Source organism: Colletotrichum fioriniae (genome assembly GCF_027942845.1).
Source record: "Colletotrichum fioriniae strain IMI 355084 chromosome Unknown scaffold_9, whole genome shotgun sequence".
Taxonomy (NCBI): domain Eukaryota; kingdom Fungi; phylum Ascomycota; class Sordariomycetes; order Glomerellales; family Glomerellaceae; genus Colletotrichum; species Colletotrichum fioriniae.
The window spans coordinates 1-25,646 of record NW_027076845.1 but is presented as its reverse complement, the minus strand read 5'-3'; the positions used below and the strand labels follow the sequence as shown (position 1 = coordinate 25,646).

At 52.6% G+C, this 25,646-nt stretch overlaps 6 protein-coding genes across 6 annotated transcripts; 5 read left to right on the top strand and 1 right to left on the bottom strand.

Moving 5' to 3' along the window:
• Nucleotides 1-3,126: 3,126 nt before the first annotated feature.
• N0V96_007472 (uncharacterized protein) lies at nucleotides 3,127-4,392 on the top strand (the record flags this gene model as incomplete). Its single annotated transcript, XM_065758034.1, has 1 exon — nucleotides 3,127-4,392. One exon carries the CDS (start codon nucleotides 3,127-3,129, stop codon nucleotides 4,390-4,392), a length of 1,266 nt encoding a protein of 421 aa, XP_065613176.1.
• A 1,392-nt stretch (nucleotides 4,393-5,784) lies between these two features.
• On the bottom strand, nucleotides 5,785-7,411 carry N0V96_007471 (uncharacterized protein; the record flags this gene model as incomplete). The annotated part of the gene is made up of 2 exons (XM_065758033.1): nucleotides 5,785-6,614; nucleotides 6,664-7,411. The coding sequence occupies 2 exons, from the start codon at nucleotides 7,409-7,411 to the stop codon at nucleotides 5,785-5,787; spliced, it is 1,578 nt and encodes a 525-aa protein (XP_065613175.1).
• Nucleotides 7,412-10,181: 2,770 nt separating this feature from the next.
• On the top strand, nucleotides 10,182-12,397 carry N0V96_007470 (uncharacterized protein; the record flags this gene model as incomplete). Its single annotated transcript, XM_065758032.1, has 4 exons — nucleotides 10,182-10,249; nucleotides 10,315-11,705; nucleotides 11,922-12,195; nucleotides 12,277-12,397. 4 exons carry the CDS (start codon nucleotides 10,182-10,184, stop codon nucleotides 12,395-12,397), a joined length of 1,854 nt encoding a protein of 617 aa, XP_065613174.1.
• A 1,523-nt stretch (nucleotides 12,398-13,920) lies between these two features.
• On the top strand, nucleotides 13,921-15,523 carry N0V96_007469 (uncharacterized protein; the record flags this gene model as incomplete). Its single annotated transcript, XM_053192903.2, has 2 exons — nucleotides 13,921-14,229; nucleotides 14,633-15,523. The coding sequence occupies 2 exons, from the start codon at nucleotides 13,921-13,923 to the stop codon at nucleotides 15,521-15,523; spliced, it is 1,200 nt and encodes a 399-aa protein (XP_053049843.2).
• A 1,170-nt stretch (nucleotides 15,524-16,693) lies between these two features.
• Nucleotides 16,694-19,402, top strand: N0V96_007468 (uncharacterized protein; the record flags this gene model as incomplete). The annotated part of the gene is made up of 2 exons (XM_065758031.1): nucleotides 16,694-17,532; nucleotides 17,638-19,402. The coding sequence occupies 2 exons, from the start codon at nucleotides 16,694-16,696 to the stop codon at nucleotides 19,400-19,402; spliced, it is 2,604 nt and encodes an 867-aa protein (XP_065613173.1).
• A 3,475-nt stretch (nucleotides 19,403-22,877) lies between these two features.
• Nucleotides 22,878-24,533, top strand: N0V96_007467 (uncharacterized protein; the record flags this gene model as incomplete). The annotated part of the gene is made up of 2 exons (XM_065758030.1): nucleotides 22,878-23,311; nucleotides 23,510-24,533. 2 exons carry the CDS (start codon nucleotides 22,878-22,880, stop codon nucleotides 24,531-24,533), a joined length of 1,458 nt encoding a protein of 485 aa, XP_065613172.1.
• Nucleotides 24,534-25,646: the final 1,113 nt, after the last annotated feature.

Sequence of the window (25,646 nt, the reverse complement as noted above, 5' to 3'; positions counted from 1 at the left end):
GCCTTCCGCAACAGAGTCGCTCTGTGGAAAGAGGCTCGGAACGGGAGCCGTTTGCTCCCTCGACTCGAGCGAGTCAAGGGTTGGAGTTAGTGCTATGCCCAACTGCCCTCATTGGTGTTGGTTACGCGGAAACTTCGAAGCGAAAGGGCTGGCAATCCGTCAGGTCGGGATAGGCTACTATCCCACCGGCCAAACTTAGTTTTGGATATTTGCGTCTAATTCTCAAAGAGGCTCCTATTCAGCCCTTCGATGATCACAGGGTGTGGTCTCAACGCTCGGCAGATCAAACGTTCGAATTTGAAGAGGCCACCTCGAGAATCAGCATCTGGACGGAGATGGTGCTCCTAGGCTGAACGTTCGTCCAGTGTTGGTGATCATCAAAAGTCAATGTGACAATGTCCTTCCAATTCTGTTCGTCCCATGTTCGGTTGTATGGCAAAGGCGCAGGCCGGGAAACCATTTTACCGGCACAGCCATGGAAACTCTGACGTTCCTTTGGTTCAGCTTGACAGGAAGTTGCAGTAAATGCATGAGTGTCTGTAAGGGCGACGCCGTAGGATTGATGGATTGGGTGGCTGCAACGCAATCATCAAGCGCTAGAGCAGTATATGATAACCGCGGGTACTCATGTTGCCGTCGGTTGAATCGTGCTGGCAGATCGTCTCTGCAATCCACCCGCGGTAAAACATGTCGATATCCCGAGGTTACTCTGCAGTTGGACACTGCAGACGCTGCAGATTGGTGGACGAGGCGTGAAACAATTACCTCGGTGGAACTTGCAGGTTAGCCACCCACACCGTTCGGATACACAAAAACCCTCTGAGACATGACAGTGGCCATGTGGCATTGGGGGACCTGAACGAGCTTGGCGCAGTGGGCGGCTTCAGCGGCTTTGGTGGTGAAGGGCTGCATCTTCGGCCGAGAGAGGGAGGTCGTACTACTGAGCACTGCCGTGCTCCGTGAGGATGCTCCGTACACGTACACGCAATTGTGGTGCGTTGCATTGAGACTCAAGAGACATCGAATCTCAACTGCAGCACCTGTACTCCGTACAGCGGAACAAGGTGTCGCATGCAGCTGCCCGAAAGGGGCTGGCTCGGTGACAAATGCTGCTCCGCTGTGATGCGACCCTCAACAACAGCGCCGCTTGGCGATGGGCAAGGTCGACTCGATCCTTTGCCGCTTCTTGGTAATCATAAATACCACCGAGGAGACGATCCGGAACTTTATTGTCCCTTCGCAATGTGTTTTTGGGAGAAAAGAGGTGACCAAACATGGTTATATGTGACCGTGTGCCTCGAGCGCTGTCGATGATTTGTTCCCAGCAGGCGTCCGGTAATCATCTGCCATAGGCTACCGCAGAAAGTCGGATTTCGTTGCTCATCAAGGGTGGTATAGCGCAAGTAATTGCAGTACCGTCATTTGGGTGGTATTTCGGGAATATTGTTGCGATTCCCAAGCCACTTCGGCCAGTGTCGTTGCAAGATGCAGCAGTCAGCGGCGTCCAGAATATGAGACATCCAATGACCATCAACTGGCTGACGACGCGTCAAGAAAGCCAAGCTCCTGGAGAAGTTGAGTAGTTTATTGTCGATCGGAAATGACACAAAGATCATCACCAGCCGTTCGCAGCGACAACGCCCGCTGCCTCACCCGGCGCCCTTCCCAGAGTTCAACGGCCCAAACTCAAGATGGCGGTCAGTGGTGCCGCGGTGGCGGAACCTGGCACTGTTAAGGCTGACTGCGTAGTCGGTGTCGAAGGAAGACGATGCGATTTTGCTAGGTCGGCACCGTCGTGTCCGGACATGGCCGCCGTCTCAGACCCTGAGCTGGGACGTCCCAAGACTTGGAAGACTCCTGATAAACGCGAAGATCGTGGAACATCAGGGGGTGGAGTCTTGTCGCTGCCAGCTGGGAATGGCTTCAAGTGGACGGCGTTGTGGTATTCAGCTGCCAAACGGGAAAAAGAGCTGAAAGACTGTGGATAGCTAGGGGGAGCTTGGGTGCCATTGTGCCACTACCAGCTCTTGGGGATGTCTCGGAAGACCCTGTCGTTCTTGTTTGACGGTGTTTGCTGGCAGCCAGAAACTAGGGGTGGGAAGACGGATGAACGGCGACAGCGGAGGGCGGAGGGAGCTGGTGGGGGGTTCCGTCCAGCAACAAACAAGAGAGGTACGCGGAAGGTGAGGAGGCACAGTGGCCAATCAGAGATGAGTAATCATAGAGAATGCTTACCTAAGTCGGCAGCGGAAGCCAGAGACTCCGGACCACAGACGACGCCTCTGATTGGCCATTACGCATGAATAGAGCAGCTCTAGTGATCCTTCGCCTCGCTTAGCTCGAGCTTAGCGGGCTTCTCCCACTACGAGATTCCCTGAGAACACTGGCTGTGCGAACTTTAGGCAAGTTCACTGAGCCCGCCTGCACTCCCTGTCTCAACGATGGGACGGCGTGGACGGCACCTAAAATGTTCCCCAACGTCAAAATACCCAACCTTACTAGGTACCTTAGGTACCTTACCTTATGGCGCCGGAGACGGATCATCAGCACCCGTGGATCCCATCTCCCTGAGGTGGGCTTCTGGAGGACTCCCGTCCCAGCTGCCCCTCTCTGGCTTTCCCCCAACGCCCAGATGACGTGAGACGCCCACCAGACCATCCCACGCATCCAAGCACATCCCAGCGAACATGCATGTGGTTTTGCGTTTCCCACCAAGCACCGCGCACCAAGCACACCAAGCCATGCTTTTTCGAATATCCATTCTCAAATCGGAGCTAGCGAGTGGAAGGGTCTCGGCCCGGGGGGCTGAGGTCTTGCGCTGCCATGGCTTGGCTTACCCTTAATCAGGTTGGCTTTCTTCTTGACCACCATCCTTCCTTTGCGCGGCGCACCTCCGTCAGCACCAAGAAGCTTTTTGTTGCTTGGGTCGTCAGCTTTTACGTCTCCTTTCTTTTGGCACATGTTCCCCCGGCCGTCTGACTGAAGCAAGCTAGCTTTTCGACCAAACATCTACCATTGATCCTCACGATCCATAGTACTATCGTCGCATCGCGCCTCCGACCCGACGACAAATTCGAGATACCCCAGAGATACCCCCAAGAGAGTGACGACAAACAATCCGCACAGATGCTTCGTAAGAAAGAGGTCTACACGACCGTCACCCCCATCCCGGGCTTCATCCCCCGCCAGCTCGCCATCGATATCCTCCACTCCCACTCCGAGGTAATCACCCTCAACCCCCTCGTCCTCGACCACAAGCCTATCAAGGCGCCCCGCGATGCCGCCTCCGACGAGTACTACTCGACATGGTACGAAATCACCGAGCGCATCCAGTACATCCCCGGCATCGGCAAGATGGGTTCCGGCAAGATCAGCTTCAACGGCTGCTTCCACGATATGCCCTGGGGCCTGCAGACGCACACCTACGCGCCCATGAACATCGACATCCGGATCAAGTACAAAATCGACGGCAACCAGCCCGGCGTCGAACCGCCCCAGCCGCCCGAAATCGGTATGTCCGGGCTCGGCGTACCCGCAGACGGACTCTACCTGCGCGAGGATATCGAGATTCGCTGTAACATCACCATGGTCAACTTTGTCAAGGCGCAACTCAAGGCCGCGAGCAAGGAAATGGTGTCCAGAATCATCAAGAAGGCGGAGCTGCTCGATGCGGGCGTGCTGCAGGCCATGATCACGGACGGGAAGCTCAAGACCATCAACCCGGCCGACCGTACCAGCACAGGCATGCCCGGCGCGCATTCTCCGTTATTCAATCAGCGCCCCGACGGCAGTCCAAGACCGGAATCTTATTCGCCCACAACACCATACCAAGTCCCAAGACCAGTCTCGATGCAACAGTTCCGCCCCGGCTCGCAGGGCAGCTACGGCGCACATCAAAACCAGCCGTCGGAGCTCTACTCCCAGCAAAGCGCACCACCTCAAACCTCCTTCATCGCCGAACTCCCCGGTAACTTCTACCACCCCCAGCAATCCTCCAGCAACCTGCAACCCCCGCAACCGTCCCCGGGCCTACAAGGCGGTGACCGCGACTCCATGTCGCAACAATCACAGCTCTCCCCCGAACCAAACTCATGGCGCTGGTCCCAGGGCCAACCGAGTCCGTCGCAACAGAGCTCGCGGCCGACGAGCATGGCCTCATCCGAGGCGAGTAGCGGATACGCCAGCCCCGCGCTCGATCATAAGGGGTTCTCGTCAGAGTTACCCACGCACCCGGAGACGCAGGAGGAGCACCGCGGGGATGCGCATGCCAAGGCGGCGGAGGCGGCGCAGCAGCAGCAACAGCAGCATAGGGTCAAGGGGCCGCAGGCGTATCCGACGTATGGGCAGGCTTATGCTTATAATCCTGCTGACTATGCGCCGATGAGTAGATGAAGAGGGACCCCTTTCGCAGAATGAAACCACCGATTTTTATGTGTGTTATAATGCCAGGAGTTCAAGGGACTGACATGAGCGCGGATTCGGGCTTGGTTTGGCAAACACTTTCTTTCAATGATACCGCTTCGTTTGGGGGAATGAGATATTATTTGTTGTACCTATGGGAGACATCACCTGGTCAAACGTTGGCCAACCAGGAAAAACGGAGTTTATCTCTTTCAAATTATTTCATAATGCTAGTCTACGATTGACAGTATCATCTCACCAGTGTATACTTTTTTGTCTCGGAATTGAATTTGTCTTGTATTGTGGCTGGATGAGTTGTCTGGTAATCGTAAGCCTACTTCTGCCGATGCCTTGCACTGCGAAAGTGATGTAACAATCACCATCTCTCACCAAGTACGTGTAGGCCATGTTGTTTCCAACCATCTTGATCATCTTGATGAGATATACGCCATCATGGCTCCGAGCAGAGAACTTCTCGGATATCCAAATGAGTTGCGGTAGGTTATTTCATGCTTTCACCCCCCTCCCCCGACTGATTCCAGTATTGAGATGCCGGAATTTGAATATATCGGAAGTTTATTGCCAGACTATGGATATGGTGGACAGTTTCATCGAAAGGTGTTGGATTCGAAGAAGCCGGCAGAGTCATGATTAAATTCTACAAGGAATCTCGAATGACCTAAAAACCGATCTTTTGACAGTCAACAGATGGCATTAACAACGAGAATACACCCATATCCAAATCATTATTCAACAAAGTAAGGAGGTTGCTTCCTTCTTCGAGTCGCAATCAAGACAGCAATACTTGTTGCGTTGGTAAGATTGCTTGGGCGGTGGTTTAGTCCAGATGCTACCATGTCTTTGAATTACTTCGAAGCAGCTTGGGCAAGAAGCTAATATGACTCCTTTACTAGTAACAACCTAGACCAGAAAGGACTACTCGGGGGGATTTCTCGAAAGAGCTGTGACGACTACCCTTCCTTGTAGTTCCACCCTGCCATTGCCCATCTGGATTACACTCACAAGACGCACCTTCTCGGGTAATAGTCATTGATATATTGCGGAAATCATTCCTGGGGTTTGAAAGAGATTTTTTCTCTCTCAATCCAGGTCAGCCATGATGTCGGGACAAACCAGTCGGATCAACGCGTGCTTTGAAGCCAAGTCATCTTATTGATACCTGTTGAGAACCGTCCGTCATAGCTACGAGCACAAAAATAGGAACCGCGTATAATACATAACAAATCCTCGAAATTGCCCAGCACACCTCTCCCGTTCCAGACATCTTTTTTTTCGAAACAACGTCTCGGCTCTGTCGCATTCACCGCGATCTTGCTGTTGAGCTTATTGTGTCTAAAATCGGCCATCATAGTCACCACAACTTCATGCTTGAGCGTTAACCTTGCGAGGACGGCCGCGGGCACGCTTCTTGGGGGGCTCTTCGTCTGCCTCAGACTGCTCCTTGGCCGCAGGCGCAGGCTTGTCCTCAGCAACGGATGCTTCTTCAGACTTCTCAGGCTGCGACTCCTCAGCTGCGGCGTCATCGCGCTTCTGCTTACGTCCGGGTCTACCTCTGGGCTTAGGCTCGTTTGAAGCCTCTTTCAAGACCTCAATCTCGATATCTGACTCCGCAGCATTGATCTTGCGAGGGCGACCGCGTCCCTTCTTGACAGGCATAGCAACAGCCTTGATGCACTTCTCGCGCCCACCCTTGGACTTCCAATAGTTTTCGACGTGCTGGCGAGCATACACCTCGACTTGCGACTCGGGCTCCCATGATCGCTCAGGGGAGCCAATCCAGCAAACGTAGAGCTGGACTGCGCCAGAAGGCTTCTGCTTGTGCTTTTCGACCCGGAGAGCGTGCCAGAGATTCTTGTCGGCCATGGCACCTAGCCTGCCACCCTTGAGGCTGTTCCAGTACGCAAAGAGTGCTTCCTCGGCATCCTCGTGAATAGTCTGTTCAGTCTCCCACGTGGGATCGTCGTGCTTCCAGTTGATGTGCATTTGAAAGAGGGTCTTATCGTTAGGATCGCGGCGATGTCCAAGGATCTTATCAAACACAAACATGCCGTTCTTTGGGTCGTCCATCTCCACGTCCTCGTCGCCCGCGGCATTCGTAGCGGAGTTTTCGGTAGGAGCAGCCTCAACAGTATCGGCGTTATCAGTGGACGTGGCAACGTTGATCTCGGCATCCTCTGCTGCAGGAGAAGCCACTACAGTCAAGTCAGTCTTGATCCCTGTCAAAAAGGACATGTAGCGTACCTTGCACTGCCTCCTTGACGGGGCTCTTTGCACGAATCTCCTCAGCCTCTACTTCGGCTTCAAACTGGTTTCCGAGCTGGATAGTGGTATTGCCCTCAGTGCCATTCGCAGCCTCAATCTCTTGATCAGTCTCCTTATCGGCAGGAGCAGGGCTTTCCTCTACATTTGGCTCCCTACTGCGCTTGCGGCTCACAATGGTCTGTTCAAAAGTTGATGTGACAGTTGTAGTACCAGTGCGCTGTCCAGTTATATTGTTGACCACGTTGGAAAATGTCTTGCGAACAGAGGATACAACGCCAGCCCGGGGCGCACCTGGTTCCGGTGTAGACCCGGAGGCTTCCGCGTCAGGTGTAGCCTCCATGGCAGTAACTGGGGCAGTGGACGAGGTCCGCTCTGAGGTATCGTTCTCAGCGGGAGCAGCGGCAGTAACGGTATCGGCAGGCGTGCTACGGTCGACAGCATCCACGTCGTCGGCGGTATCGCTCAAGGCCTTGCGCGGCGAGGGGCTTACGGGAAAGCGCGGAGAGGGGTTTTGTGAAGGCGGCGAACGGGATCGCGAAGCATCCGAACGTGGAGTTCCAGTAGGCGCGAGGCTCTTGATGCGCTTGTTCGGGTGCGGCGACTGTGAGCCGGAGGGCTTGCCGGGTGATGAGAGAAAGGTGTTAAATGCGCCATTCTTCGTGGTCTGGGGTTTCTTGACGGACTGAGTGCCATTAGGCGGCGCAGGAGACTCGGCCAATCGAGCCATGATGGAGGGATTTGATCTAGACGATAGGTATCTGGTGATGGTCGAGGCGTTTGCGCGCTCGGATGGCGTGGATCGTTGGCTTGCGCCAGTCGAAATCGTTCAATATCGATGATGATTCCTGGATTGGAAAAACCAATTGATTCGCGAAAAAACGGCGCACGATGAACGGGGACAGGTTGCAGCCAATTGCGCGGTGTCAGAGGCAGAATGATTGACTCGGCGACGTTTTTTTGAGGTGAAATGAGAAGAAGACGAGGCGTGCGGTGCTGGGCAGCTTCGGTCGCGGGAGGAGCTTTGGCCTTTGGTTTCTGCTCTGTTGAGTGCAGGTGCGGTGCGGGTGCTCTCCACTGTCGTTCCTGCTCCCATTCGGGCGGTGCTGCTGACGTAAGAGGATCAAGCTATTAAGTTTGGCGCGGAAACTACGACCGGGAACTTCAAGGAAGGTGCCTTACGCGACGCGATGACGGTGGATCCACAGTGGGGGCTTCTGCCGTTGGCTTCCATAGGTTCCCTGTCAGTACGTACTCGCGTAAACCAGAAGAAGGTTAGCGCACGTGATCTCCCCACCCATCCTTCCTGCCGGGTCCAAAATTCGGGAAGGCGTGCCACGGTGGGTGAAGCGAGGCATCTGGGGAAGGAAGGTGTGAGAAAGCCGTCGGCTCAGATGGAAGGCAACATGACTTCTCGTCATAATCTTCTTTAGCTTCTAACTTCTTGATTGAATCTTTGCAAATATGCTCATCTCCTGCGAACTCCTAACCTCTTGTTTCAACCCCGAGGACGTCCAATATGCACGGTGATCTTTCACAGCGACAAACACGGCTTCCACTGCAACTAGGCAAGCAACGTCGTGCTAACAAAAGTAGCAGGCAGCAGTCTCGTCGGCTTTAAGAAAGTTGCCTTGGCCTCGATTTTCCCAAAGATCATGTCTACATTTCCCTAGGTTGACTCTTGCGTTCTCTGCATCAAACTGAGCCGCAAATTACCCAAAGAGCAAGGATCGCGGGGACACTCGGCCAAATCCATATGCTCGGCGCACCACCATCCTCGAACAGCCTCCAATGATACAGCTTCGGCATTGAAGCCAGCCTCCCTCCCGTCTCGAGGAAGAAGTTCAGGCTGCCGTGATAACCTTGGCCAACGCACATTTTCCCGTTTTGCTGGCTTATGGCGTCCGGTGACAAGGGGGTAGAAGGCTCAGACCCGCCAATCTGCAATTACGTGCCATAAGCCGCATGACTGCCGCAAAATTCCCAGTTCGCAAGCGTGGAATTGGCCCAGTTGCCCTCTGCAGAGCGGCGCAGTGGGTGACCCTTGTCGCTGAATCGTTGCAATCCTACAGGCTACTTCGACATGCCGAATGTCATCCTTCCTGCGGCAGCCTTTTCACCATTTGGATGCGTCGTACTCAACGGAATGGATGAGTGCAATGAGGCAGCCAGCATGGGTTGTGTTCGATTCAAACCTACATAAACGAGCCATTTTCCTTCCCATCTCCAGGCACCTTATACGAGATTTGTCGACAATACCCGCGAGTCCAGGGCGACACCATGGAAGCAGTAGGTGGAACCGCTGCCATCTTGCAGCTGATCGATGTGGTGCTTAAGACCACTGTCCAAGTATATAAGATTTACGGAGATTTCAGAGATGCCAAGGACACCCACAAACAATTAACGAGGGAAATGAGCGACCTCGGTCGTGTCCTCCAACAGCTACTGGATGTAGTCCTAGACAGTGATCCCGACGAACCGAGATCCGGACATGCTCAAGCTCTGCGGGAAATATTGGAAGGAAATGACAACATTGTATCGTGTTGCCAAAAGGATGTTGACAAGATCTCCAGCCTACTAGGGAAAGACTTAAAAATATCATGGCCAATTCGCAAAAGGAAGATTGAACAAATTCTCGCCAACATTGCATCGACTAGGGCACAACTAGTCCTCGCGGTTCAGACGCAGTCAATGTAAGATCTCATTATGCAATACACAACGGTCGCCAATCTGACCGAATTAGGGCTCTTGTATTGGATATCCGTCGCATGCTGGATAGACACGAATCCTACATGAGACAACACGTCAAGTCTGAGTCGAATAAGGCCATCCTTGCTTGGTTAAATCCGCCCGACGTGTGGGAGAGCCTGAAAAGTGCTCTCCAAAAACGACAGCCAGGTACCGGCAAATGGCTGATGAAGACGCCCGAATTCGCGTACTGGAAAGGGAATCCGGGTAGTCTTTGGTTGTCTGGCATGCCAGGAGCCGGGAAAACCATCATGAGCTCGACCATAGTGACGTCTTTGGTTAGCGAAGCCCAAACACCTACGCCTGCTGTTGTTTACTCGTACTTCGATTTCTCGAACGAGTCGCAACAAGAAGCTCAATCGTTTCTGCGAACATGCATCGCCCAACTTGCAGCAAAGAACCCTGCCGCTTATGATGTTCTTGTTGGTCTCCGCAATCGATGCTCGGAAGCCCAAGGTCAACAGCCCAGACTTGAAGAGCTTCTTGAAGCAACAATAGCCTCCCTGGGGTGCTTTCACGAAGTGTTCATTGTAGTCGATGCGCTGGATGAGTGTTCGGAACGTAGAAAGTTGCTGAACATAGTCAAAGAGCTTCAGTCCGTACGCAATCTTCATCTGGTACTCCTGAGTCGCCCAGAACGAGAAATCGAAAAGGCCCTGTCATCTTGCGCGCAAGAGTTACCATTGCGGGGCATTGAGGTTGATCAAGATATTGCATCCTACATCCATGACAGAATTCACAGTTCGGGGGAAATGCAAGAATGGACGAGGGAAGACAAGGCGAAAGTCGAGGCCCAGCTAACTGAAATGGCCGGTGGAATGTGAGTTTCCCTTTGCCTACTTACTATGAAGAGCTATAACGCAGCTAACCCGAGACAATGTGAAGGTTCCGTTGGGTACAGTGCCAGCTGGACTCTTTGGAGAAGTGCATTGATTCCAGTCAGGTTGACGAGACTCTGGCTTCTTTGCCGTCTGACCTGCCATCGACGTATGAGAGAATACTAGTCAATCTGGATATCAAGTCAGCGGTACGAGTTCGAGACGTCTTGGTAGCACTGGCCTTTGCTCGACGACCTCTGCAGGTTGGCGAAGTTATGGATATTATCAGCATATCCATCACCAACTTCCCTCGGGCGAACAAGCATGGAAACACGGTCTACTTGAACCAGCTGCTTTCTCTCTGCTCGAGCATGGTATCAATATCTAGTGGAGGGGGCGAGAAGAAGAAGCAAGAAATGCGGCTTGCGCATGCCTCGGTCAAGGACTATCTTGTCTCTGAACATTTACGCAACGGACCAGCATCTGCATTCTATACAACCCCTGGACAAGGGCACCTTCTCATGGCCGCCAAGTGCGTTGCGTGTCTGCTGGATCAAAACGACGTCAGCCACTTTGGGCCACATACTTTGGGAGAGGTTCCGTTCCTGCTCTACTCTGCTCTGAATTGGGTCCATCACGCTAGGGATGCGAATCTGGAGCCTGATCGAGGAAGCCTTGACGACTTGATTTTCGCCTTGTTCCATCGTGACGGCGACGCTTACATCAACTGGCACCGCGTGACAGGCCGGCATGGGCCTGCAACGCCAGTGGAGGGCTATGCGTGGGACATACACATCAGAGACGGCAGTAGGCTGATTGACGGCGGTCGACCATGCCCCAAGGAACGACTGTTAAACGGCCACCAGCTTGATCGTCCGCTCCACCACGCACTACAATGGAACCTGTGGCGCGTCGTCCAGCGTCTTCTTGATGCCGGTCATGATCCCAATGGCTATAGTAAAGGAAATCGCGCTCCACTTCACTACGGAGTACTTCAACGGGCTCTGGAGTCGATGGATCTTATCCTCAATCGGGGTGGGAATATTGACATCCGCGACTGGATTGGCGACACACCGGCCATGTTTTGCGCTTACAAGGCTCAAGATCCAGTGACGATGGAGTGGTTGATGGACCGCGGCGCAAGTCTCTTCCCCGTCAGCAGAAGGTCCGGCAGTCTCTTGCAATGCGCAGCTATGGAGGGTGATCCGGAAGTGTTGGAAGTGATCTTGCGGAAGAAGCCACCTAACGTATCCCCGGACATTGGTGTTGATCACAACTATAACGAAATCGCCGACCTTGCCACGCCACTTCAATGCGCAGCGTATGCAGGTAACTTGGCATGCATCGAGCTACTGCTGAAGTATGGTGCCGAAATCAACTTGGCCAAAGCCAAAGTTGGGACGCCCCTTCATGCTGCAGCGGCGTCCGGAAATCTGAAGGCCCTTCAGCTTTTATTAAGTAGGGGGGCGAATCCTAATATTTTCAATGGACAATATGGAAGTGTGATTTGGGCTGCTGGGTACAGTGGCAACCGTGAATGCCTTCGCTTTTGTCTACAACTGGGGCTGCCTATCGACGGACTGGATACCATGCGTCTCTCCCCTGGCAGGAATTGGCAGTGTATTGCTGGAAATGAAAGGGAGACACTCTTGTCTGACATTATCAAAACTGCAGGAGACCGCTACTGTCGGGACATCCTTGACGCCGCCAGGTTGGGCATGACTTCGCGCGTCAAGGCATACCTTGATAGTGCCACGGACCGCAAGGCTGAACTGGGAAAGAAGCATGACCTTCACATGCGAACACCTTTGCTTTGGGCGGCGGCAGAGGGGCATATTGAGACTGTGAAGTACTTGGCAACGGAGGGCGCAAGCCTTGATCAATGGGGGAGAGGTTTCGACACCCCGCTTGAAATTGGGTGCCTTGCCGGCCGCTTGGATATGGTAAAGTGTCTATTGGCTTCAGGGGCGAGAGCCGAGTTTCGACAGGCGGGAAAACATCGGACAGCAGTCGTATGTGCTGAGATCAGTGGCAATAAGGAGTTGATTGAGTTTCTGAAAACATTGGAGGAGGATCGGACTGCGACGTTCGAGTTTGAGGGGCAGACCTACGAGCATGATGGCAACAAGGGTTACAAGCGAAAGCAGTGATCACATGATCTCTATTTGATACTCTCGCTGCCGGGAGGAGCATGCAGAGCTCTTGGAAATTGACTCCGGGGATCGGGACCCCGTATCGGTCCGATGGAACCGAGTGTCTCCATTTCGCCGGTCGGTCAATTGCGGATGAAACACGGAGAGAGTGGGGCCCGGTACCGGTCACGGGGCTTCGCGACCAGGCGGCGGAAGGAGGGGCGGCCATCGTTTACCAAGTATCCGTCTCTAGTCCGTACCTTTATCCAGTGATGTGGAAGAAGTAGCCGTACCCCGTTTAATTCGCTTATGCTGGCGACCCCATGTCCATTTGTGACTTGCAGGATGTTCGCTGCCAGAGAGCCACGGTTTAATGGAATGGCTGGGGTAATTTCCCCGGGCCAGGTGTGCAGACCCATGAGAACTCAGAAGCGACAAAAGCATGTCATGAAGCATCCAAGATTGGCTCTGAAAGAGTAAAGGGGCAGGCGGATACTTTCAAAACAGACGACGACATGTTCTTCATCCTAGGTGATTCGTCCATTGCAGAGTGCAGCCATCTTAAAAAGGAACAGGGCAGTATCGTTCACTCGGCGTGGCACCCCGGAACCCAGGTCCCAGCGATTCGCGAAACTGGGAAGTGAGGATATACATCCCACCCATTCCGCCTGATTGGAGCTTTCGGGACCCGAGAGTGTATGAGTACCGCATATATCAGTGATGTGGGCAGACGAGGTCGACAATCGTGGGAGGTTGGGCGACGTTTTGGGCGCAGCCAGGTGAGAGTGCGAGTATCCGCAAAGTTGAAGGTTGAGTGGAACCCCCCCAGCCACTGGAATTGTCGACACCCGACGAGGGACCCTGAAGGCGCGAGAAGATGGGCGCTGCGCTGCCCCGCTGAGCTGGGCGACACCACAGCAGCGCTGCACGTAATTAAATGTGGTGCGATTTAAGTGGACGTTGGGAATTTGTTAGTGCATTCGAAGTACGTAGTATCTGTACTCTCTCTGTCTGGTTTCCCAGCCACTTTGAATCTTTACGAAAGTTAAGTTGTCAAACCCTGAAATGTCCGAGAGCCCAAATTCTTTCTCTCGCTCGGGTACATTGTCTGTTCCTCTTTTTTTTGCTTTTGAGTTCGGATAGTATCATCTCTTCCCTTCTCCCGTTAGCTTCCGCGCCTGGCGAGATCTTGCAACCGCGGCCTTTTTCTTCTGTGTGTTGGCATCGTCTGAGTTGAGACACAGACACCAGACACAGACATACAGAGAGAGAAAGAGAGACAAGACAGCCCCTCAATCCAACGGTTCTCAACGGTCATTGCCCACCTACATTTCCTACCTTAGTTCATCTTGAACCGTCTTTTTCAGGATCAATCTCACTTCACGTCAAACCTGTCAAAACACTAAAAACCAAACGTCAACTCTATCCGCACCTGACCAACCTCACCACCACCACCACCAAACTCTACAACCATTCCGCCCCAACATAACCACCCCGCCGCCGCCGCCGCAAGATACGTCGACCCCGTCTCGTTTGCCATCATGGCCATGGGACTCCAACTGCAGCAACACACCCAGGGCTCGCCGCCCATCCACTTCCCCGGCGACTTTGTCGAGTACGGCCAGCAGTACGACAACAACAGCGGCCACCACAGCGACCCGTCCAGCTCGCAACAGCAGCGTCAATCCCGCGGCGAGGGCGGCAGAAACGGCCGGTATCGAAGACCGCGTTCCCCTTCCCTCGACGACGATTCCCGCTTCACTACCGGGCCCAGCGGCGGTGAGGATCCGCGGGCTAGCTCAGACGCTGCGTTGCATGATGCCGTGCTCGCGCAGGCGCCCCATCAACAGGTGAGTTTTCAGATGTAAAGTTTCAATCAGGGGATCTTCTGGGGAAGAGGGATCGATCGGAGAGTAGTAGAGAAAAAAAAAAAAGCAATGGCTCGGCGAAACACGCACCAGCCACGCTCAATTTCAATACACCTCAACCACCCACCCCTCATATCTCTCTCTCACCCCCAGCACTCAAGAACTCACTTCACCCAACTCATCTCACCTCACCTCACCTCACTTCATCTCACTCACTCACTCACTCCCCAAATTCACAAACTCCAACTCATCTCACTAAAGGGCGGCTTTGAGACCGCCCTCCCCCAATACCCTACATACAATATCACAACACACAACGCACACATACGCACATACACAACCCGCATCATCACCAAAAAAAAAAAACCATCTGACCGCAATGCAGCAGCGCGTAATCCCAACAAACGGCCGCAACGGAGGTCAACCCCGCGCCGCAGGCCCTCGCGCACCCCCCGCCGCCGCAAACGCCTCCCAGAATCGCCGCTCCCAGCCACCGCCAGTCAACTCCCAGCTGCCGCCCTACATGGGCGAGAACCCCGACGAATGGAGCCCGTCCAAGGACGCCGCAGCAGGAGCAGGAGGCTACTCCCGCCGCCGCACAGAGCGCCACGCCCGCCGGCAATCCTCCACCGGCAGCCGCGCCCCGGGAGCCCCGGACCCGCCCCAGATGAGCGGCGGCGCGTCCCGCGCGGCCCGCCCGAAAGCCAGCACTCTCCTAGGGGATAGACTCCCGTCCCAGCAACTACAGCAGCAACAGCGGGAGCAGCACATCCCCAACCCGGCAGGCGGTCTCCGCCCCCCCTCCCCGCCGGCCGTCAATGAGAGCACCCTCAGCGATATAAGCCGCGTCAACAGCCCCAGCATCTCCAAGTCCGTCCTCGAGCCCCTCCAGCGCAAGATGCTCGAGTACCACCGCCTCATGGACGAAGCTCAGGGCCAGATGGCGCAGTACGATGAGGAACTCCGCCTCCTGCAGGAGCGCCGGCGCCTGGCTGAGCAGCGGTTCGTCGATGCCAAGGGCAAGCATGATGAGTACGAGAGGCAGCACCTCGATGTTGAACGGGCGCTGCGCGGTGATTATGCGCCGCCTCAGCAAGTGCAGCAACAGCAGATGATGCAGCAGCAACAGAGTCAGCAGCAGATGTATCAGAATAGTCCGCCTAGAACGGTGCCGAGACCGGCATCGAGTATCATGAGCTATGATGATCGGCCGATGAGCGGGCATAGCTCGGGCCCAAAAAAGGGGAAGCTGAGGTTCAGTTTGTTTGGGAGGTAGATGTGTTTGGGAGACTGGGGACCTTAGATTGTGTCTTGTTTGGGTGGATAGAGCGGCTATAGAGAAAGGCTTTGCTCGTACTTCTTTTGTGTTAATATTCTTATGGATTGGGAGGGGGTTTGGGATGGAGGACAAAGGGGCTGTCATGTTTGGATGATGGCATTGATGTAATGACAGGAGCAACGTACAATATGGTATATCAAAGATTGGTTTAATGGCAAAGATCCTTCATTGTTTATTGTGTGGTTTTGTTTCTACGAACATCTCTGCATTGCTTTACTAACACTGCACACCCAACTTTGGCCCTTATATTGGTTACTTACAGGTGAGGATCTAGAAGGTTGGCTTGTCAGTTGACAGGTTGCTTAATTGAGTTATGATCAGTGGAGGACTGGCTGTCAACATTTCTGCAAACCTATTGAAGTTTGGCGCAATTGTTGTCTGAATATGCCAGGTACTCAGTCGTTCCAGACTCCCAGTTTGGCAGACCTCACAAGGCATCTTGTAACTACGAGTGTAGTGTGTTATTCACAAACACCTTAGTCTGCTGTAACGGTGATTTTTCTTCCTGGGCAACTGTCGAGACCACTCTTTTGATGCGAGCAGCCAAGTATTTATTGAGCTACAGCATCCCTCACAAGTGCGCATAGATTCAAGCTCTCATACTCCCGATGTTCAAGGCCATAAACCTTTAATCTTTTGAGCATCTCTGTCTTTGGCTCTCAAGTGCACATTGGATACCCAAACGGTAGCATCTACAGACTACCCCTGAGATCGCCTCTCATCCACGCCTGCTTCTATCCCTCAGTATTCTCTACCAACACGGATAAAGACGTGCAAATAAGAAATTCTCATGCACACATCATTGGCACATTAACTTGGACGTCTCCTTCCTTCAATCTCATAGGTGGAAAGTTTCTCCGAGCCAGAGAGATTCGGATGAATATTCAGGTCAATATGTCTGCTCCCGCACCTCCAACTCGAATATCCAATCAGATGCCCCGCTTTCCGTTTGCAAATGCTTCCTTCCTTTTCTCACTCACCGCACTCCGACATATTTTCTGACCGCTACATCTTTTTTTCTCTGTTCCTTTTCCACTTGAGTCGCGGAAGAAATACCATGAACCGCGTCGCGTCGCTCTCACACTCGCTACTCAAACTCAGCGCGACATGGACTTCTTGCTACTCGATCCCATGGGTCAAATGGCAGCAATCATGGATCCACCCAAGGAACCGGACAAAAATCGCATCCACTCAGTCCTCCCGACAAAGACGTTCCCAGCCAGCCTTCTGAGGCAGACTCACCGCGAGCTAGTCCGACTGTACGAAGCTCATGGCGAGACCGTCGTCACCTACTGGAAGGGACTTGACCGAACCGGACGGGAGTTTGTGTTGAGGAACAGTTCTGTATGCCCCGTTCTGAGAACCTTCGAGTCCCCTGGCCCCGGGTTTTCTCACTTTCTCGGACCCGAGTGGAATCACGAAGACATCAGCGATCCTGACAATAACTCATTTCTCGACCTCCTCAGACATCGCGCCACGACATCTCTCACCGACCAGTTCATCAAGGGCGCAAATGGCGTTCAGGGCGACTGCGTCTTCACCTACTCAAGGTTCCCCGAGCAACTCATCCCATGCCTGGAGCACTTCAACGGCGACGTCATGGTATTTGAGGACTGTGAAGAGTACCCTCGCACTGCCGACATCGTTGCCTACTTCGAAACCATAGCCGGCGTGAGAACAGATCGCCATCTGTGGGTACCCGGACCCGTTGGTGAGCTGATCGTAGCGAGACAGATGTTCTGGGCAGAGATTCTTCATCGGGCCCTCGTCACCATCCTCACAGTTCTGGCCACCGATCGCAAGCACCCAAAGTGTACATGCCACGAACACGAGAAGGGAGAGGTCCATGGTAACGAGATTCTTCCCAAGCTCACGCTCACCAGTGACTCCGGCCTCCGGCCCTTCATCAACTTCATCAAGGCTGAGGAAGACGAGACGATCATCTGGTCGCAAAAGCTCCTGGCAAAGCCTGATATTCTCCTGATGGAGGCTACGAACTAGTGGCTCAGCCTCCCAGAGAGAGTCCCAGACGCCAGCGGACACATACTGAGCGTGGAGAAACTCGACAGGCACGTCGGGGCTTGCATTTTCGATCCCTACTACGCCGCCGAGAAGGATGCCAACACTTCTTACTACATTCGCGTCCTGCTGTGTTCGTTGCACACCATGGACAACTCGCGAAAGACGGCCAAACGACGCGAGTTCTTGCTGCAGGAGCTATCCAACGTCCTTCATCTCAAGTTCCTGAAGTTGCTGGAGTACGTCAAACGATGGCTCCACTGCGGAAAGGCAGAAAAGTACTTCAAGCGCCTTCCAAACACCTACGACCATTTGGGCAGCGAAGTTGTTGTCCTCAAAGATCGAGCCATTGACAACAAGAATCGCAAGATATATTACGGTATGCAGCTTTGCAAGCCTGGATTGACCCACAGACACGCCAGCTTCTGGCTCACGAAGCTGGCTCCGTACTACAAGAACAAAGTCTCAGGCGTGGCAACCATGGTTCCCGAGGGCGTCGAGTTCTCAGAGTTCCACACGAGCATCAACTTCTCGAACCTCAATCTGCTCGTGAGCTTCATCTCCGACCTGGACAAACATCTGTGCCTCCCGCCCGTAAGCGATACGAAAGGGCAGCTGTACATCTCGCGCGTAGATCACCTGGAAGCCGAGCTCGCCACCGTCAAGAGGAACCTGGACCTCCGCCGGATCGTACCCGACATTGACCGGCTAGCGGAGCCTCTTGTCGCTTCCGCGGCGAAGGAGAAGGTGGCCGATGCGATTGAGGAGAAGCTGGGTACCTGTCTTTCACAACGCTACTGGAACCTGGTGCAGAGCTGTGTCGACAACTTTCCCGATCTCGGACACTACGAGAGCAGCAGAGTCAACTTTGACGTCTGCTTCCCGAACTCTTCGCGTGAATATGATTCGGAGAAGTCGACTGAGCCTGCCAAAAAGAAGAAGAAAAAGCCGAAGAAGAAGAAGGCAAAGAAAGCTACAGAGCAGTCCGACGTTCTGTCGGAGCTTGAGGAGGAACCAGATGCCTGGGTCAACGATCTGAGTTCCCCGGCGCTGTCAAAGGCTGATGGGGACTCTTCGTGGAATGAGCTCGCGACTTCCGTGACCGGATCACTCTCCTTAGAAGAGCCTGAGATCGATCTTCCCATAGATGGCGTCTCCCTCAAAGCTTCCCAGGACTCGGGCAACTCTGAGTCTGAACTCGCTGACACTGAGCCGCAGGCACCCGATTCCTGGGTCAACTTCCCTGAGGCTTCAGCCAGCGCTTCTGATGCTGCGACTACGCCCACCGAAGCTAGCTTCGGCGACCCTCTTCGCGAAGATGATCACGAGGATTTGAACGAGAATGATGATGACGATGAGAAGCAGGATGACAATCAGAATTCCGAAGAGGACAAACAGGAGATTGAGGAGGGTCCCCGCAATCAAGACGCCAGCCTCTTGGCCAAACCTATTACCGAAGATGCTCCTCCCCAAGAAGTCATCTACGTCAGCGCCCGCACAGCAACCGTCATGGCAACAATGTTCGACAAGTCCCTCCACCAGGGATCTCTCACCTGGCCCGAATTCATAGCCGCCATGGCCGAGGTCGGCTTCACCGCCGACAAGAAAAAGGGCTCCGCAATCGCCTTCGTACCCTTGCCGCGGGAAGACGGCAGCTCGAGATGGAAACAGTCGATTCAGTTCCACATCACACACGGCAGCGCGTCGTCGAGGGTCGAGGGGTATCGGTCGCGCAAGATGGCTCATAGGTTGACGAAGGCTTTTGGATGGAATGCGAAGACGTTCCAGATTGCTTGATCTCTGGGTGGCATTGGCGGGTTTTGTGCAGCCGGGAGTCGAATCTTGCAGTTGCTGACATCATTGGCTTTTGCTGTATTTGGGGACGATTTCTGAGGATTGCGAGGACGTGGCGTACGTGGGGCATAGAGACGCGGTGGATTTGCTTCTGTTCTTGGATGCTGGCGAGGACACGATATCGAGACTTTGGCATCGTTTGCAGATGGTCCTGATTTTGTTTCTCCGGTATCCTTGGTTCGTTTGATAGTTGCTGGGCACCGATTGCCCTTGATTTGCTTTGGACTTTGTTTCTTACACTCGCTTTCTGAATTGACACTTCTCTTCTCTTAGACTATCGTCCCATTTTCTATTGCTTTGAACGTTTCTTCCAATTTTACCTCCGTTCTAAACTCTTGTATCAAAGGTACCTTATCCTATACTATAACGAGGCGACCAGAGTCTTCGCAAAGAGCATCATCAATCCCCGAAACTGAACTATACCACTGGTAAAACACTCTTCCCCCGGGACGGCTGTCCGGACTCTGTATACGGTGCGGCGTGTACGAGACGCTGTGCTGGACCAGTGTTTTTGTTAGGACTTAGCCACCTGTCGAGTAACTGAGAAGCTGCAACTCGAAGTCACCTATGTCAAGAACCGGTTATAAGAAGTACATTGGGTGTTCTCTCGGGACCATATTTTTTCCTCGAGAATACCCATGATAAGTACTGCAGCTGCACTCAATTCTACCTCGAGGCTTGTAGACGTGGTGTAGGGGGTTGAACACGACCAACGGAGGCAGGAGCCAATGCATGCCTGAGAAAGAGTTCTGGTCATATTCGACCTTGTGTACACCATGATCCCAACTCAGCAGGTCTTGTCACCTTGCTGCAATCTTACAAGTCGTATGATGACTTCATCGGTCACGCGCCAGGCGCAGATGACCACATCGACGGCGAACCCAACGCCCCCAAGACTAAGATCACCACAAGCTACTCACAAATAGTCATTGAGCAGTTGTCTGGCATGCCGACTGATAGTGTTCAACCCAGTTAATGGGGATAAGAGAGTCGCACAGTCAACTATCTTATATCAAAAGCCGCACTAGGCCTCCGCCAGGCTATTGTCTTTTCCATCTTTTTTCTTAATACTAAAAGCCGGGCCCACGGTGATACACCAAGAGACGCGGTCGCTCGGCAACTTGCCTCCTTACTCTTCCTTGGTTGGGTCAAAACCCCACGGTTCAAGGTTGTTGGGTCCTTTCAGCAAACAAGCCACTCATCAACTCTAGGGGAGTCTGCTGTCTGTTGAGACCTACTTTCCAGCTTACGATTGCAAATAAGTCAATCATTCCACAATAACTGGAGGAAATACAACGTTTCAAACGCAACTAATCGCTCCGACGACCAGGATAACAAGGCTTTTCTCAAAACAATTGCAAGAAGCTGGCGAATTTGCCAGAAACGACGGGCTCGTTCTCAGTAGATTGGTCAGTATGTCTGAGCTGTGACATCCCCAACAAATACCGGCCGTGAAGTGGAAGAGGGCTGATCAGGTTGAGGAGGACAATAGCCTATTGGATATTGACGTTTCGGTGGTTCTTACTATAAAGATGTGCTCTTTCTCCGCTGTGTTTCACAGTCGTCGAAATATTGGACCGTCCCACGAATATTTACAGTACAGGGCTTTCGGTTTTTCAAACCTACACAGAGTGATAAGCTGTCTTGGAGGGAAAGAGAGGCAGACCCACGTCTCAGTGGTCTGAAGAACGAACGAGGGTCGCGAATGCCTCGGGCACCCATGAAGAATACGCCAAATTATGGACAAAGAGCGAGATGCCATGGGCCCGGAATCCGGCCACCATTAAACACCGTACGTTAGAAGAAGGGACCGGTGAATTCATGGCAAACTTCAGGGCCGTTTCTTTCGGGGATCTATGATATGTACGCCTCCCTGATCGAATCATATGCACCGACTTCAACGAGCAACACAATGAGGCCTTACGAAAGAGCCGCCAGAGAATCTCGTTTTATACCACTCCGGTAAGCATCCGGAAGTCGAGGAACCTGACGAAGGATTGTCAATCAAGCTAGTCAATGAGAGCCCCGATTGCTGAACACTAAGTGACTACCTCATGCCCGGTTTGTGTCGACTGTCCATCAAGTATTTGACCGTTATACCAGATCCTATTCCCAGACCTCGTCAACATCTGTGCATCGATACATTTTACCAAACACACCCCTAGCAGCCTCGAACTCCTAGTTCTTCTGCTCTCCCTCCAAGTAAGCCGGCGAACACAATCATCCTTTCACATTTCGAACGAGCACTTTGACCATGAAGCCAAGGCCGGACCAAACTTGATCTGCGACCTTTTTTTGAGTACGACACCTGATAATTTTGTCAACTTCCGGGTCATTGGAGGCCTGCAGACCTGTGTTCGGTGCATCAGGCACAACGACCCTATTGATAGTACTTATTCCTATCAGCTTACGTATCACTTCACCAACATGAGAGGTCTGGTAACAGTTTTAACCAAGCCAATACCGACTAGTTGTCCCAGGCATGTATGTCTCTCCATCTTGCCTAGCTCATGACTGACTTGATGTCTCTAGGTTTCAAATCGTTTTCACAACCGTACCTTTTGGTTAGGGGAGTGCGGGCTTGCAGTGACGAACGTGTCAGTGGAATTGGTCAGAGCGGTCAATCGTATCCTGTGCGTCAATGTTCCACCATATGGGCAAATGGAATGGCAGCTTGAGAGAAAGTGCATGTATGGTTGGTTTCTAGAATACAACATCTAACACAAGAACTGACGACGTCTATCCGTTGACATCAATTACAATCACATCTTTCGTGACTTGAAACTTGAGTCTCTCCGGGGGGGCTTCGGTTCGGGCGAGGCGGTTCGGATCCAACGGATCACTTACAATGAAGCCGGTTGTAGCAGCAATCTTGAGCTGCTCAGACAAGCCGGAATCCACCATACAAAACGCGGCAATGCGTATTCAATTAATCGACCGTCATGTTTCCCCCAGAACTCACCATCTCACCATCTCACATAGAGTGTGCCTACGAGTTTGCATTCTGAACGTCATCATTATAGAACTTGGTTGAACTCCGTTGTTTAATACCTCACAGTTCCCCATGGAGCCCCGCAAGAAAGCCAGTTTGCCGATCGCGGGGTGGATGTCACGACGATCATTGTTCATGCCGAAATTCTTACCGAGCCGAATCTCTCTCAGGGTGACATTAAATTCTTCCGTCAATTAGCCAACCATCCTCAACTCCACATTCGGCATTCACTAGCCTCCCCCGCTTCTGCGGAATACGAGGAAAAGTGGGTGAAGCCTCGCATACATGTTCGCAGCAACATCGGACTTACAGATACCTACTTACATAAATGTATAAGGTCCAGTAGCTCTAGATCAGAGGGTTTGATATTCCACTCTTTCATCCTTCTGCGCGATCGTCAAGTCGCCCCTCCTTTCATGTATCAAGATGCAGTCCTGGACCCCTTTCACTTTGATCGCTTCTTTGGCGTTGGGTAGCCTCTTTGTGCCCAGCATTCACGCCTTACCCGGCCCGCGCGTAGAAACAAAACATGGCATAATCACTGGCTTCAAAGATGCAACAGCACCAGAGGTCGCGCAGTTCTACGGCATTCCTTACGCTGAAGCGCCCATCAGAGAGCGAAGATGGCTACCCGCCTTGCCCAAAGAGTCTTTCGGAACCTTGGACGCGTCGGTAAGGCGACCATCTTGTCCACAAACAGATCCGCCCGGCACCGGAGGCGCGTGGGCTGCTGAGTTCTTAATTCGACCCAACAGCACCAGTGAGGATTGTTTGACGCTCAATATCTGGACCCCGGCCAATTCGTCCAAGGCCCTCCCGGTTGTTGTCTGGATTCACGGCGGTGGATTCGGTGCGGTATCGTACTTTCCTTTCATATTCACCTCGTCCGCAGTTTGTAAGTGCGTAGGTTGTACCAACAAAGACGTAACAGGGAAGTAATGATATTGCCTATCAAACTCCCACTCGATGGGTCCAAAGAAGTCAGAAGCACATTGTTGTCGCCATCAAGTAGGACCTCTCTTCCATCCTGGTACACAGTTTAACTGATGTGAGAAAAGCTACCGCGTTGGACTTTGGGGTTTCCCAAACGCTGCAGGCCTTGAACTCACGCAACAGAATCTAGGTCTTCTGGACCAGCGGTTAGCTACTGAATGGGTGCGGGACAACATCGCACAGTTTGGCGGTGATCCCGAGCGCATTGTTCTCTGGGGTCAGAGTGCTGGAGCCGCATCGGTCTCGTATTATCAGTACGCCTACTCCGACGACCCCATTGCCATTAGCTTCGTCAAAGACTCAGGGTCACCATTTATCCCGATCGGAAGTACCGATGCAGTACACGGCAACTTCTCTTCCCTTGCAGCCGCATTCGGATGTCAAGAGGAAGAGCTTAACTGCTTGAGGGAGGTTCCTTTCCGGAAAATACAAAAGTATCTCGATCAAGCCGGTAATTTGACATTCAACGTTATTGTAGACGAGAAGACCAAGTTTTCTGACTACGAAAATCGGACTCTGGATGGGAAAGTTGCCAAAGGCGTAAGTGTCAACCCCATCCAGGCACGTAGCAGCCATATTGACTTTGTCATCGGGAAGCCCTCGATCGTTGGCTCGACCAGAGATGAATGGAACTTCGCCGGCAGCTCTACCATTCCCCCAACAAATGGTTCCGACGTGGTCCCCGACAACCTATTCGGCTGCCCAGCACAATACGAGACTAGCCTGCGAAACATAGCTGGTCTCAAGACCTACCGCTACATGTATTCCTCCAACTTCACCAACATCATGCCCGGAGGCCAGGGTGCCTTTCATTCCGCAGAACTTCCGCTTATCTTTGGAACACATGACATTGCTCGTCAGAACTCCACAGAGTTCGAGTATGAAGTCAGCGAGGAGATGCAGGACTTGTGGTTGTCATTCATCATCGACCCTGAAGATGGACCGGTTACTGAAGGCTGGGAAGCGACGCCGCTCGGAGGCCTTGAGACACTGCAAACAGGTATTGATATTGGGTATAATGGCTCTGTTGTACAGCCGTTCTCTTGGAGTTCCTGGCAGACCGCGTGCGTCCGCGGTGTTGTTGCCTGAGGTACTCAAGTGAAGGCTGGATCGATTGAGATTGCCGTAAGATATCTCAATGGTAGCGAATACATGTTTTTCATCCAGTCTTTTGACGGGAGAAGTAGGGATAAGTCACCCATGACATCAATGGGATGATACTGACTATTGCCAAAGTCAACAAGAATTGCCTCTCGAGCTTAGAAATGTTGCAGGCAGGGGCACAATGAGGTATTGTCTTTATTTATCAACTAAACGGATCTGCAAGCCGTTCGGACTTCCGTTTGATTGATGGCCAGCATGAACCTGACAGGGGTCACATCTATGACCGTGCACCTCAAACGGCTTTGATCGACAGGAAACATGAGACACGTCAGCAAGGCGCAGACAAACCTCAATCTTCACAGGTCATTTGTGAAAGCAAAGCCAAGCGCGTCTTCCCTAGAGCCAAAGGAGTGATGACACCGAAAGCTACATTTCTCATTGAGGCCAATTAAGCTGCGGCGCCCGGAGTGTAACTAGACTTAACCGAACCTGCAGGCGGGGACAAATTCCGATTACATGCAGACGGGGAGAATGTCCGATCCAGTCGGTCAACTCAAAACATGGGGTGCTGACAGACTATCGGCTCTCCGCCCCGAAAGAGCTGTGGTAACGTTGAGCAAACCTTGCCGCGACATATCAGGCCTGTCATTTCTCGGTATCGGGTGCCGCGTCAAGAGTGCATTCCCGGTACACTATTATAGACTCAGCCTAACGCATATTCGGCCCTTCGCTCCTACTGTCAAGGTTTGACTAAAACGTAGTAACAGTGTCTGATGTTCGGACTGTTGCGAAGCGCCCAATGAAATTGCCTACGCGCCGAGCGCCACCCGGGTCTTGCGCACCGCTCGGCTAGATGAACGCCAAGTAAAGAGCTTAACCTCTTTTTCCGATTGAAATTATAATATAAAGTTGACTTTTATATATAATGTACCTATATAGTAAGCGGCGCATTATAGCGAGCGGCGCACTTTTTATAACCTCTTAACCTTTTTTATAAATTAACGTAGCTATAATATATAAAATTAATTAAAACTATATATTACCCTCTTTTTTATTATTATCCTAAACTACTTTATAAGTTTATACATTATATCTAGG